The sequence below is a fragment of the Aethalodelphis obliquidens genome, unplaced genomic scaffold (assembly GCF_003676395.1).
Source record: "Aethalodelphis obliquidens isolate GAN/ISIS:26980383/991018 unplaced genomic scaffold, ASM367639v1 scaffold11, whole genome shotgun sequence".
In the NCBI taxonomy this organism is placed as follows: domain Eukaryota; kingdom Metazoa; phylum Chordata; class Mammalia; order Artiodactyla; family Delphinidae; genus Aethalodelphis; species Aethalodelphis obliquidens.
Genome location: NW_020837955.1, coordinates 28,241,955 through 28,257,120, shown reverse-complemented (window position 1 = coordinate 28,257,120; position 15,166 = coordinate 28,241,955). Strand labels below are relative to the sequence as shown.

At 36.7% G+C, this 15,166-nt stretch overlaps 1 protein-coding gene across 19 annotated transcripts in view; it reads right to left on the bottom strand.

Moving 5' to 3' along the window:
* Positions 1-15,166, bottom strand: part of VTI1A (vesicle transport through interaction with t-SNAREs 1A) — a 367,980-nt gene that overhangs the window by 302,858 nt on the left and 49,956 nt on the right. Inside the window, exon 1 of one of the 19 annotated variants that reach the window (XM_027112606.1) lies at positions 3,933-4,070. The exons of the other annotated variants lie outside the window; for them this stretch is intronic. Coding sequence (XP_026968407.1) covers positions 3,933-3,947 — 15 coding nt within the window. The 5' untranslated portion in view covers positions 3,948-4,070. Of the gene's footprint in view, positions 1-3,932; positions 4,071-15,166 lie in introns of those variants that run through there. 19 annotated transcript variants of the gene reach the window in all.

The following is a 15,166-nucleotide window of genomic DNA, read 5'->3' as shown; positions in this document are numbered from 1 at the left end:
ACTAAGTAATGATCTGGTATTACAATAAAATCAGCTAGTTCCCACACCTGGCAGACAGGATATTTCACTAAATTAATACCCATACAGCTACATCACAAGGCATGGGAGAGGAAACAATCTCTAAGGCATTCGATTTGAGTTTTAGATGGGAGGCAAACACTCCAGGGTTATGAAGAATGTTACTATGTTGAATGGGCCGCTTAAGACAAAATCTGTATTACAGAATTAAGACTTTCTCATTCCCATTCAATTTTGGCCTGATTTTCTTCATTCAGTACTTTAATTACTAATCAGCAATCCGCAACATTCACAAACACTAAGAAAGCCCTTTATTCTAATCTATGTGCTGCAGACAGCCAAATAATTGATACAAAGTGCAGTATGGTTTTGGTAAGTAATGAAAGAACAGCTTGTCCTACTTCCTAATCAAATTGGTCTATAGAAGAAATGGTTAATAGATTTCTCCATAGGTCTAAAACAAATCACCCAGCCTGGCCAGACTTTTCCATTGCTTCTACCATGTCTTTCAGTCTCCATATATTTAATAATGCCCCAGGTTACCAGGTGATACACCTATTAAAAACTGTTACACTTTCATAGCCAAAGAATTTAACTACTCTAAAGAATTTAACTGCTCCTGTTATAATTCACACTTTGGGATAGCTACAGAATACCGTGAAATTATATTTATTAGCTAGCCATATAATTGCTGGTACTCATTTCTTACCTAACTTTATCTGGTTCTAATTAAAAAATATCATACTTCCATAATACCCAGATGGCATTTTCTAAAAAGCATCTATCTTTGGAACAAGGCATTCCATTTTTAACCCTACTTCTATTTCTTTGCTGGTGATTTCAGCTTTTCATCCTTACTCTACCTCTGACCCAGGACTTAAAAAGGCTCATCAATCCAGGACAGGAAACTTAAATTTTGGAGAAAAAAATAAAACGGAATTTATAAAATTTTGTTTATGACCATGTTCTCTGTGCTGTACTAATTTCTAGCAAATAGCAATTTAAGATTAAAACATACCATACTACATGATATAGGTAAAGGTAAAGCAAACTGTTAGGTAAATGTTTGATCCTTGGAAAGTTGTTAGGATGACAAAGCACAGGGCACTGAGTGAAAAGAACAGAAGTAACTTTTCAGTATGTGATCTTTGGTCAAAATTAAGTTTTCTGAACATCAGTTCCCTCAATCTCTAAAAAAGTGGTGACAATATTTATTTCCCAGGGCTTTTGTGAGGATTTAAATATTATAAACAAATGGAAGTCTATCATAATACCTTGGATGTGATAACCCTGCAAAGGATGTTCAACTAAATATTACTTGATAATATTGGAAAGGATACAATAAAACCAGTACACATACATGACTGAGAGTATAAATTAGTGCATCTTTCGTTGAAAATGATTTGCCAATATATACCAAAAGTTGCTTTAAAAAATTCCATTATTTCATCCAGTAATTCTACTACTACATTGTTTTGCCGAATTTCCTATTTTATGGTTCCACAATTTTTGGATGACTTTCAATGATAAAAAACTTTCCTGCATTTCTTTAATGCTATCAGAGAAAGGAACTTCCAATCTGTTTCTTCTAAGTAGTCATTCCACTAAACATGGCTTGCTCTTGCTCAAGGGACTGTTTAGAGTTAAAGGTCAAACTCATTCACTAGAAAGTGCACATGCCACATGTCACCAATACTGTAGCGTTAATAAAGGGAAAGCACACTTTCTATCTATCATAAACTCATGGCCAATGGACCATATGCAAGCCACCAGAGAGAAAATACTAACATGCCCTGCTGCTAGGCTACCAGCAGTTGGAAAACAGGTTACCGTGCGAACACTAAAATAACCCATTGCTCTTGAGTATGTAATACAAGAAATTTTTTTCAAAAAAGTACAATTACAAATGTCTTTCTATTATAATCATTCTTATTTACTATTTTTGCTTGTACTTTCAAAACATTTTATGTGTTTGAAATGGATATTTATGTTTTGGCTATAAATAATAAGATAAATCATACCACATTTTCTCCTAATTATTTTTTTAAATTTAGCTTTAATATCACATGTGAATATTTATTTCCATATGATGAGGTTATATCTGTATATATACACATATAGACTCATACAAACCCATATGCAATCCATATGGAATGACTCTATTTATGTTTCACAATGCTAGAATAGACTTTTATTTATACTAGGAACTCTGACCACATTGCCACTACATCATTTAATGATTTGCAAAACAGACAGCCCAGAAATGATGTAACTGCACTTCTTCGTTTCCTCCTCCAGCATTTCTAAACTTACGCCTGAAATTTAAGTTTAACATTAGTGTTTCAAAATGCAACTTGAGTTAGTTAGAATCATGGCCCTACTTGCTTGCATATGTTTGTAGTTTACAACTTTGACACTGCTATTGAACATAGTGTGTCTGTGTCTTATATCATGTTAGTTTGTCAATCAATAATTAAGTTACTTCATTCAGAAAATCAGCTCATGATAGAATGCCCAGATGTTGTTGTCAACATCTGGAACAGTGTAAGTATGCAGCAGAGGAAGTCTAATTCTTTACAGTCTTTCTGAATATAAAATAACTCCACATACTGTACTTGAAATAATCAAAATGTCAAAATGTTCATTATTTTGTTTGATAATGATATATAAATACCCTATACATTCCCATTGGAAAATGATACTCTGATAAATGAATGCTATATAACAGATGCTTTATTTATATTTTTAAAAGAATTACTGAAATAAAGTATGTAGATTTATATAATTAATTTGTATCTAGGTTTCCCTATGTAATCTGCCTAGCATTAGGAAGGAAAAGTGATTCATTCATTGAAAATCCATCCACAGTCGTAGTTTCAAGTGATCCAGACATCCAAGAACAAATGATCTTGAGGATTCTATGTAACTGTCACTGAGGTTATCACATAAATGACAGAATCTGACAGTTGACAGTGACATCCAGCATCATCTAAACCATCCTGCAAACGTAGAGATGAGAGGTTCCAAGCCAGATGGGCGATCTACCCAAGGCCACACACCCAGGAAAGACCTGGCAGAAGAAGGACAGAATCCGTTTCCCAATGCCAGTGCTCTTTTCACTTTACCAGACCACCAAGACAGGCTGGGGGTGTCTTATCACCCATTCCCCAGGGTAAGGTTGGCTGTACCATTCACCTAGTTCTATGAATGTATCATCAGCTATAAAGTTGATTAGTCTGTAGATTTTGTTTCTTGTCACCCTCCTCCAAAACAAACAAACCAACCTTTACTTATACTTTGTTGCTAACATCTGGAATATTGACAACAATAAATTTGAAAGTCCAAGGGCGACACATGCTTAAGGTAGAATGTTTTATTTGATAGAAAAAAGTGTCTGACCTCAGTTGGTGAGTCACAACCACACCTATGGGTGTAACTGAGATGTTTCAAGATGAATCTTCAAAGGCTACAACATAAAGCAACAATAATTTAACCTCATGGCAGGAGAGGAGCCACATCAGTTATTAAGATGTGCTAAGAACTATCTGCTTACCCGTGAGATCTGGTAACTCCCGATTTATCTACTCTAAAATTCTAGCTTGGAACCAGCCATCTCATAAGCAAACAATTTTTACAGTATTTTTTTTCTTGGTACTTACTTTTGGACCCATGTTGTGAGAGATTCTTCATTAAAGAATATGCTGTGTTACCTTGAGTTTACAGTGCTCATAATTCAGAGGTGTACAATATACCTTTTAATGCTTTATGAATACAGCCAATGTAACTGTGACGCTTAGCCAATAAAACCAAACTCTTTTAGCCCAAATCCTCTACGGAAATATTTTGAAGACTACTTCTACACCTGGGTGACCCAAAACTATAAAATATGATTAAGTAAATATAAATATTCATACCTGATTCATAAACATGTTGTGAATCTAAAAGATTCTCCATTTTCAGTTGAACAGAATAAAATCCTGCCTACTGAGGGGCTTTGCTTCATCAAGTAAATGTTCTTTCTCTTCTATCTTCAATGTGTCACTCTCTACTGGTTCTTCCCTTTAAGAATACAAACATTTTTAAGTGTACCCCAACTTTCAATATTTTAAAAGGTTATTTTACCCTATACTATACTCCCCAGCTAATGCCCAACTGCTCTTTATTCTTCCTTTTCTAGCCAAGCTTCTCGAAAGAGTATACTACAAGCACTAACTACACTTATTCATGTCCCAGCAGCTTATCAACTTCCAACAAACTGGATGTTTTCCTACCACGCCACAGGACTCCCCAGGAACACCAATGACTTCCTAGTTGACAAAATCATTTTAAAATAACTTCTTTAGAATAGTTACAGATTTCTAGAAAAGTTACAAAGATAATACAGAGAGTTCCCATATAACCTACACCTAGTTTCCCTTATTATTTTTTTTGATGTTAATATTATTCTTTCTTTTATTGGAGTATAGTATTGTTTTACAATATTGTATTAGTTTATACTATACAGCAAAGTGAATCAGCTATACGTATACATGTATCTCCTCTTTTTTGGATTTCCTTCTCATTTAGGTCACCACAGAGCACTGAGTAGAGTTCCCTGTGCTATACAGTAGGTCCTCATTAGTTACCTGTTTTATACATGGTATCAATAGTGTATATATGTCAATCCCAATCTCCCAATTCATCCTACCCCCCCTTCCCCATTGGTATCCATACGTTTTTCTCTACGTCTGTGTCTCTTATTATTAACATCTTACATTACTGTGGTACATTCGCCATAACGAAGGAATCAATTGTTCATTATTACACATTATTATAAACTGAGGTCCATACTTTTTTCAGATTTCCTTAGTACCTCATGTTCTTTTTCTGTTCCAGGACACCATCCAATATCCCACATTACATTTAGGTGTCATGTCTCCTTAGGCTCCTCTTAGCTGTGACAATTTCTCAGGCTTTCCTAGTTTTTGATGACCTTGACACTTTTGAGGAGTACTGGTGTTTTGTAGAATGTCCCTCAATTGGGATTAGTCTGAGGTTTTCCTCATGACTAGACAGCGGTTATAAGTTTTGGGGAGGAAGACCACAGGGGCAAAGTGCTATTTTCATCAACATCATATCAAAGGTACAGACTATCAACATGATTTATCACTGTTGATGTTGACCTTGATCACCTGGCTGAGGAGATGTTTATCAGCTTTCTCCATTGTAAAGCTACTCTCTTCCTCCTCCTTGTACTGTATGCACTGTGAACAGCCCCCATTTAAGGACTGGGGAGTTACGCTCCACCTCCTTGAGGAAGGAGCATCTACATCAATTATCTGGCATGGGAGATCTGTCTATTCAATCATTAGTCGGTATCAGTATGAACTCACGGATATTTATTTTATACTTTGGCTTATAAGCCAATACTACTTCATTAATTTTGTTGCACAAATTGTACCAACTTTGGCTCCAATGGCCACTTTTCAGTCCTTGTTTCATTAGACCTCTCAATAGCATCTGACATTGTTGCCCACTTTCTCCTTAGCAGTTACACCACAACCCTCCCTTGAAATTCCTCCTATTCTTCTGGTCTCTCCTTCTCAGTCTCCTTCATCATAATTGCTCTCTCTGTATGCCCTGGGTCTCCATCCTTAGCCCTATTCTTACTCATCTGTTTGATCTCATCTATACCTGTTGTTCTAACCACCACCTAGAGGCTGGCGAAGACATGTTTTTTGCATAAATCTAATTCGTACTCGGTGCCTTAGATAATCAAAAGGCATCTCAGACTTAACACAGACAAAGTGGGGCATTTTCTTTCTCCTGTATGCTGTTCTTCCTCCCGTTTTCCCTAATTTGAGGTATGGTGTTACCAGGTACATAGTCAACGCAGATAACATCCTAAAAATTTTCCTACTCTCTCCATTACTCTCCAAATCCAATCACCAAGCCCTACGGATTAAACCCTTATTTTTCAGAATATCTACAACTGGGGCCCTTAGCCATATTTCCAGGATGTCTGTAGTCCCAATTCTTTCCCCATAACTGTTGTTACCACATATTTCATCATTCTTTTTATATATGAATTATATTTGACAGATACTTGTATGGAAAGACTGACATGTTTTTAGGCAAAGGTAAGCCAACAGGTACAAATTTTCAGCGCCTCATCTTGGGGAGTAAAGGAGACCTTTTCAACCCTATCTGTAGCAGAATATCAAAGCTATAAAAGAATCATTGTCTAAAGATATAACTTATTTCAGAGTAGGCATGTTAAAATAAAAAGCAAATTCATTTGACAAAAGCCAATACATTATGGGAAAATGCTAAGCAGCAGACCTCTCTCTAACTTCATAAGTCAAGACCACATTTCTCTTTAATTTCAAATGTAGGCATATGTCATATCAGCTATTGTACTGTTCTCCTAAGTCAGATATTTCCAATTTTCATGATGTAGAAGCTAAAAGACCACCCTTTCAAATGAGATGATGTGCATGCACATTTCTCCTTTGTTTTTCTGATTTGTGGACCTGAGGAATATGGATTATTTCTGTTAATCTGCATGCAGAAGCTCTGCTACAAGCCTGGCATTCAGTTTGCTTTTATGTCTGAGACCCCAAATTGTACCGTTAGGCAACAGAGGGCACTTATCTAGATTGAACTGTCATACAAATAGATTTTTGTCAGCCATTCAATTTGTATTGGGGAACATGCCAACAAAAACAAAACCCAGCAATTTAAAACAACAAACCTATCCTCTACTGATAGGAACAAATTGCTTTATTTCAAATGAATAAGAATTACTATAGATCGCACATCCTGTGTGTGGGTGCTAAGAAAGAAAACTATTTTGGGAACTAATTCTGTCTAGTTTTTCTGGCAGTGGCCTAACATGAAGGAAGCATGAAATACGCTTACTACTAATAAACACACAAGAAAAAAAATGCTAACAGACAGGAATTACATGTTATCAGAGGAGAACGAGGCTTTCTAAGAAAATTCCAAGTCAAAATTCATCAGCTACATGAAAAAGTTAATATTGTGTTGCATTTTGAGTTTATTCTCTGACCTATAGTCCTTTGGGGAATGCAGGTGATGCCTCTGCCCACAACATAGTCAATCTGAGAAGTAAAACCACCATTCTCCCTGAGCCTAAACTGATTCCGGCTCTGTGTCTTCAACACTCACAAAGAATAATTGAAAACCTTAGAGAACTGACCTCATCACAGTTACACCCAATCTCTTCCATATCTCTGACTATTTGGAAAAATAGTCAGAGGGTCTATTATAAGTTGGTGTTAATCTTAGACATTAAAGATGTTGATAAATTACATCAGTGAAGACAAAGTAATAAAATTTTCACAACTTAAAAATTACATCAATTTGCCCATCAGTATATAAAATAGTTTAATCCCCTCCCCTATTATTTTTGTTTGAGTTGAATCCCGTTCCCTTTTCTATAAGTTGCATCTTCATTATGGAACTTCTGGAGCTACTCTTTCAGTGAAACTCACTCTTAGACTTGTAGGATCAGACACTGCTGTGAAGGATATAAGCAAACATGCAAATTCAACCCCGGGAATCCACATCGAGCTGACACAGAAAATAAACAAACTTACAGATCAAAAACTTCAACTGAACCAATGTAATTTTACTAAATAGAAATCTAATTAGTTCAATTACTTAAATGCAAGCATTTACATTAGAAAATGAGTTCTCTTCAATCAAAATTATGTACCAAGAATTGAGCACTTTACAAAATTCTGTAATATGTCACATGACATAGCTATAACTTTTTATGTTGTAGCAACAGGTACTTATGTCAAGACTTTAGATTTTATTAGAGGACAATCTAAAAAAATAGTAGAGTCCAGATATGACATGAAAAGGACCTCATGAATGGTAGTTAAAATAGATAACAGGACAAAAGCAAGGTAAAGTATAATGCTCCAAGTGGCCTCTACATTTTGGTAAATGATAGAACTATCTGAGAAAAAGTATTTTTACTTTGAAGAAAGTTATAAAATTACATTAATTTAAAAACATGAACAGATGCATGATGTATGCAACTTAATTTCAAACAGTTCAGAAAAAAATAGACATACGTAGAGTTGAAAAGATCAATAGAGAAAGCATACAAAAATGATAAAGCAAACAGTACAAAATGTTAATAGGCAAATCTAGGTAAAGGGTATATGTATGTTCTTTGTGCTATCCTTTAAACTTTTCTGAAAGTTTGAAATTAGTTCCAAATAAAAAGTTTAAAGTGATTAAAAAGTATGAAAAGGTTAGTGGGATAAGGAGATAGAGGCTCTTGCTAAGCTAATTTTCTATAACTATCTAATGTCTGAGATTAGCTAATGTCCAGAATAAATCTTTGATTAGATAGATAACAGCTCATGTTAAATTAAAGTATGAGACCATTACTCCTTTCAAATTCAGACTATTTAAACTGTTAATTTTTATTATATACAATGGTGTTTGTTCTCTTTTGGCTTTTTTCAGTAACAATGCAGGATTACATTTGTTAGTTTTAAATTAGAAACGTAATTTTCTTTTGTAGTTCAGCTAGTAGAATGGGCTCTAAATTATACCTGGTCAGAGAAGCTCAAAGTTATCAGTTCATAATGACAGAATATTATCTACCATTTAAAATAGTTTGGCGGGGGCTTCCCTGGTGGCGCAGTGGTTGAGAGTCCGCCTGCCGATGCAGGGGACGTGGGTTCGTGCCCCGGTCTGGGAAGATCCCACATGGCGCGGAGTGGCTGGGCCCGTGAGCCATGGCCGCTGAGCCTGCGCGTCCGGGAGCCTGTGCTCCGCAACGGGAGAGGCCACAACAGCGAGAGGCCCGCGTACCGCAAAAAAAAAAAAACAAACAAAACAGTTTTGCGGTAATGTACAGTTCTTTTTTCCCTTCATTTCATTCTGAATAAAAGTGTTGAGGACAATAATTCTAAATCAGATTGCTTAACAAATAAATGATTTATTATTATTATTTTAAAAAAATGCCTAGAGGATCCTAGTACAAATTTCACCGGAGTGTTCTGCACTAACTAAAGATCTTTTAGCGTGCTCTTAGGTCATGCTCTAATGTTCTTGAAGAGAACACACACTCTCACATAGACATGTGCCCACTAAACTTTGACTTGATTTGGCAATCAAGGTATGGCTGATCTGTCTAATTTTGACTGTGAAAGCCCTGGACTGGGACTGAATGTAATTCCATTCTCTGAAAAGAACACAGCCAATTCTGGCGCTCTATAAATATGCAATAATGATAGGACCTTAGGGCTAGAAGGGACCTTGAGAGGTCCTCTAGTGTGCCTTGCTCCCTGACATCATGGCACACTGAATGTACCTGATAAAGACCTTGGGAAGGAGATTCCTTAACCTTCACAAAGGAGGTTTACCAACAGTCACCGATTACTGTCAGGAATTGTTTCCCTAAATTAAACTTAAATCTATGGTTCTGCAGTCACACATACAGTAGAGCCCAGCCACAGCTGCTGACCACACTTGGTGTAACACTTCTTCATAGACTTGAAGACACTTAACAACTCCACAACTCTCCATGCAGGGAAAATGATCCCAGGACCTTACTTCATCTAATTTTCTAATCCTTTAATCATCTGAGGGACCCACCTCTGAATTACCTTTAGGCATGGTAACCCCAACAATACTCAGAGATGGACATTAGTGGATTCTTCCAGATTCTACCATGAACTAAAAGTGTACCCCATCTCACCATCTGTAAAGCTGAGGAGGCCACTCATTTTTCTGTTCTTTCTGATTTCTGCTCTGAATATATATTTAACATTAAATTATATACACGCACTAATTTTTATTTGAGTTTTAGGGCAAGTTACTATTACTTGCCCTAAATTTAAATTTGTTTTCTTGTCCTTTGAAAAAACAATATGATAAATTAAACAGATCTCCAATTTGGGCAACCAACGAGCCTGGATTCAAATCTCAGGTTCATCCTTTTCTAGTTATGATTAATAAGCAAGTTTTTGAGCCCCTGTGTAGTAGCCAAGGTAAAGTTTATAAAACAACCAATACAGTGCTTAACACATACTGGGAATTAAAGAATAATAACTGCTCTAATCATAATAATAATTATTATTGAGAATGCCAGCAAGTCTACTCTTCTAGCATATAAAACTCTGGGTTTGCCCACCTCAGCTCTTTATTCTAAGATGGCCTCACACAACTTTGCCCAACATGGCCACTTCAGTTCTGCTCCCAGTTATTTATCACCCAAACTTCTGACTATAAAGACCAGATTGCCATTCCATTCCAGTTCCTCCTTGCCCTTGGGACTCAATTTTGCCTTCCATTTTTGGTCTTTTTTCTTTTGACTCTTTTAATTTATATCTGACCTTGATTTTCTCTGCTTTGACCCTCAACGTTTTCTGAGGATTTAGGCTCCCATTCACCCATTTGCTCTCTCTAGAAGAACAAATACTTATATATGTGATCCCAGAGAAAATACTTGTAGATGTCATCCCAAACTCCGAAAAGAATTCAGACAGTAGTATAACATAGAACCTTCAAAGATAATGTGCTCCATTATCAGCACTTTATTTAACAGTATGAGTTAAACTATGATTCAAATCCTAGTTTTGCTATTTATTACCTATGTGACTGAAGAGAGGGTGTCTAAACTTTCTGAGTCTCAGTCTGCATATCTGCATAAAAGAAATGAAAAACACTTTGTTGGAATGATTAAATGGGACTTGCAAGAAGAACACAGCTGCATAAGTTAACAGGTTCCCTCTAAGTCATCACTTTTCCCTCTCCTCCCCCTCTGGGTTTGGGTAGGTGGGAATAACAAGAACAAATATACTCGGAATTCTCCTTTCTTGGCAAAACTAGAAAAAAGATATTATTCATAGATCCCAAATTATGTGGAGAGGTGTCCCAAAGCAGATGAGATCATGCAGAGCCAGATGACAAAATGCCTGAAGGATGGTAAGAGGACACAACCACAGCTGAGCTAAAAAAGCACCAACTAAAATACACTTCCTAAAGATGAGGGACTCATTCTGAAGCACAGAATCTATATTCTTCATTTGAAACAATGGCTGTGGGAAGGTGTAAGCAAGCTGCTGGCAGAAGCACTCTGGGACACAGTTTGTTGAGAGAAGCAGAGTTACATAAAGAATAACACAGGACTTCTGCTTCCCAAAGAATGCAGAAAAACACAAGAAGCCATTGCTTTCACCTTAACAAACAAAACAAGCTGGAGAAGCTACAAAAATCACAATTTTTAGAAACCTATCAGAGAGCTGATGATTCAAAGACACCTAACTGAAATACAGTCCAAAAAACCATAAGCCTTTTATAACAGAGAAGAAACCCATGGCTGTTCTCATTCTTGGCAGAGTAGAGGAAGCCTCCACAGATATGGGTAAGAAGAAACCAGTCACACTTCTAACTAACTATTAAAGGTTGCATCAGGGCTGGCATAACAGGTTAGGATTTCAAGGAACCTGAGCCACAGAGTGAGGTATAGGGTCTACCAAGTAATGCTTTCCCATGGGTCATTACTGAGTGCTCAGGGCATGGGAGAATTTCTGACAGAGATGCTCCCCTGGGTTGCACAAGACCTCCCTCAATCCTAAAACAGCTGGCCCTCTGAAGGTGGGGTGCAAGGCAGCAGAGCTAAGAAAAGTCCATGCTAAGCACTCTGGCTACAGTAGGCTAGGGAATGGGCAAAGGAACTGATGGAAACCTATCTGAGGCATTCTAAAATTCCAGCCACCAAAAGTTGAAGTAGGGGAGAAGAACAGGAGAACTGAGAGAAACCCTCTGAGGCATTCCGGATCTTCAAACAGTATAAGGCAACTGCCCTTCTAAGGCTTGATTTATGCAGCAGGGCAGAGAGGAATCTGCCAAGCTACTGAAAGCCAGGGAGCAAGACTGGCTAGCAAGAGAATTCCCCAGAGACTCATAAAGGTAGCAGTGGGGCTGTAAAAGTGAGAGAGGGATCTCCCACAAATCAAAAAGACGGTGGCCCAGCTGAAAAGCAGAAAGAAGTCTTTGGAAACTCACCAGTGCTCAGAGCTCAAGCCCTGCTCACAAGGAAAATCCTAACTTCAGCCTCAAAACATCTGAATTAAGCTGAAGCTAAAAAAAAATAAAATAAATAAAGCCCCCACACAGCCCAACTAAAGGTCAAGTTGACTTAGCCATAGAAGCCTGAAATAAAAGGGAGGGTTTTGGGGTGGGGGTAAGGGGGAGAATGTTTGGATAAAATTTTACTTACCTGACTCTCTTTTATACAAAATATCTAGCATAGAATCAAAAATTACAAGACACATGAAGAATCAAGAAAATATGACCTAAAAGGGGAAATCGACAGTAACACATTCATAGTAGGGGACTTTAACACCCCACTTTCACCCATGGACAGATCATCCAAAATGAAAATAAATAAGGAAACACAAGCTTTAAATGATACATTAAACAAGATGGACTTAATTGATATTTATAGGACATTCCATCCAAAAACAACAGAATACATTTTTCTCAAGTGCTCATGGAACATTCTCCAGGATAGATCATATCTTGGGTCACAAATCAAGCCTTGGTAAATTTAATTAAATTGAAATTGTATCAAGTATCTTTTCCAACCACAACGCTATGAGACTAGATATCAATTACAGGAAAAGATCTGTAAAAAATACAAACACATGGAGGCTAAACAATACAATACTTAATAACGAAGCGATCACTGAAGAAATCAAAGAGGAAATAAAAAAATACCTAGAAACAAATGACAATGGAGACACTATGACCCAAAATCTATGGGATGCAGCAAAAGCAGTTCTAAGAAGGAAGTTTATAGCAATACAATCCTACGGTGAGAAAGAGGAAACATCTCGAATAAACAACCTAACCTTGCAACTAAAGCAATTAGAGAAAGAAGAACAAAAAATCCCAAAGTTAGCAGAAGGAAAGAAATCATAAAAATCAGATCAGAAATAAATGAAAAAGAAATGAAGGAAACGATAGCAAAGATCAATAAAACTAAAAGCTGGTTCTTTGAGAAGATAAACAAAATTGATAAACCATTAGCCAGACTCATCAAGAAAAAAAGGGAGAAGACTCAAATCAATAGAATTAGAAATGAAAAAGGAGAAGTAACAACTGATACTGCAGAAATACAAAAGCTCATGAGAGATTACGACAAGCAACTCCATGCCAATAAAATGGACAATCTGGAAGAAATGGACAAATTCTTAGAAATGCACAACCTGCCAAGACTGAATCAGGAAGAAATAGAAAATATGAACAGACCAATCACAAGCACTGAAATTGAAACTGTGATTAAAAATCTTCCAACAAAGAAAAGCCCAGGACCAGATGGCTTCACAGGCGAATTCTATCAAACATTTAGAGAAGAGCTAACACCTATCCTTCTCAAACTCTTCCAAAATATAGCAGAGGGAGGAACACTCCCAAACTCATTCTACGAGGCCACGATCACCCTGATACCAAAACCAGACAAGGATGTCACAAAGAAAGAAAACTACAGGCCAATATCACTGATGAACAAAGATGCAAAAATCCTCAATAAAATACTAGCAAACAAAATCCAACAGCACATTAAAAGGATCATACACCATGATCAAGTGGGGTTTATTCCAGGAATGCAAGGATTCTTCAATATACGCAAATCAATCAACGTGATATACCATATTAACAAATTGAAGGAGAAAAACCATATGATCATTTCAATAGATGTAGACAAAGCTTTCGACAAAATTCAACACCGATTTATGATAAAAACCCTCCAGAAAGTAGGCATAGAGGGAACTTTCCTCAACATAATAAAGGCCATATATGGCAAACCCACAGCCAACATCGTCCTCAATGGTGAAAAACTATAAGCATTTCCACTAAGATCAGGAACAAGACAAGGCTGCCCACTCTCACCACTCTTATTCAACATAGTTTTGGAAGTTTTAGCCACAGCAATCAGAGAAGAAAAGGAAATAAAAGGAATCCAAATCAGAAAAGAAGAAGTAAAGCTGTCACTGTTTGCAGATGACATGATATTATACATAGAGAATCCTAAAGATGCTACCAGAAACTACTAGAGCTAATCAATGAATTTGGTAAAGTAGCAGGATACAAAATTAATGCACAGAAATCTCTGGCATTCTTATACACTAATGATGAAAAATCTGAAAGTGAAATGAAGAAAACACTCCCATTTATCACTGCAACAAAAAGAATAAAATATCTATAAACCTACCTAAGGAGACAAAAGACCTGTATGCAGAAAATTATAAGACACTGATGAAAGAAATTAAAGATGATACAAATAGATGGAGAGATATACCATGTTCTTGGATTGGAAGAATCAACGTTGTGAAAATGACTCTACTACCCAAAGCAATCTACAGATTCAATGCAATCCCTATCAAACTACCACTGGCATTTTTCACAGAACTAGAACAAAAAAATTCACAATTTGTATGGAAACACAAAAGATCCCGAATAGCCAAAGCAATCTTGAGAACAAAAAACGGAGCTGGAGGAATCAGGCTCCCTGACTTCAGACTATACTGCAAAGCTACAGTAATCAAGACAGTATGGTACTGGCACAAAAACAGAAAGATAGATCAATGGAACAGGATAGAAAGCCCAGAGATAAACCCACGCACATATGGTCACCTTATCTTTGATAAAGGAGGCAGGAATGTACAGTGGAGAAAGGACAGCCTCTTCAATAAGTAGTGCTGGGAAAACTGGACAGGTACATGTAAAAGTATGAGATTAGATCACTCCCTAACACCATACACAAAAATAAGCTCAAAATAGATTAAAGACCTAAATGTAAGGTCAGAAACTATCAAACTCTTAGAGGAAAACATAGGCAGAACACTCTATGACATAAATCACAGCAAGATCCTTTTTGACCCACCTCCTAGAGAAATGGAAATAAAAACAAAAATAAACAAATGGCACCTAATGAAACTTCAAAGCTTTTGCACAGCAAAGGAAACCAAAAACAAGACCAAAACACCACCCTCAGAATGGGAGAAAATATTTGCAAATGAAGCAACTGACAAAGGATTAATCTCCAAAATTTATAAGCAGTTCATGCAGCTCAATAACAAAAAAACAAACAACCCAATCCAAATATGGGCAG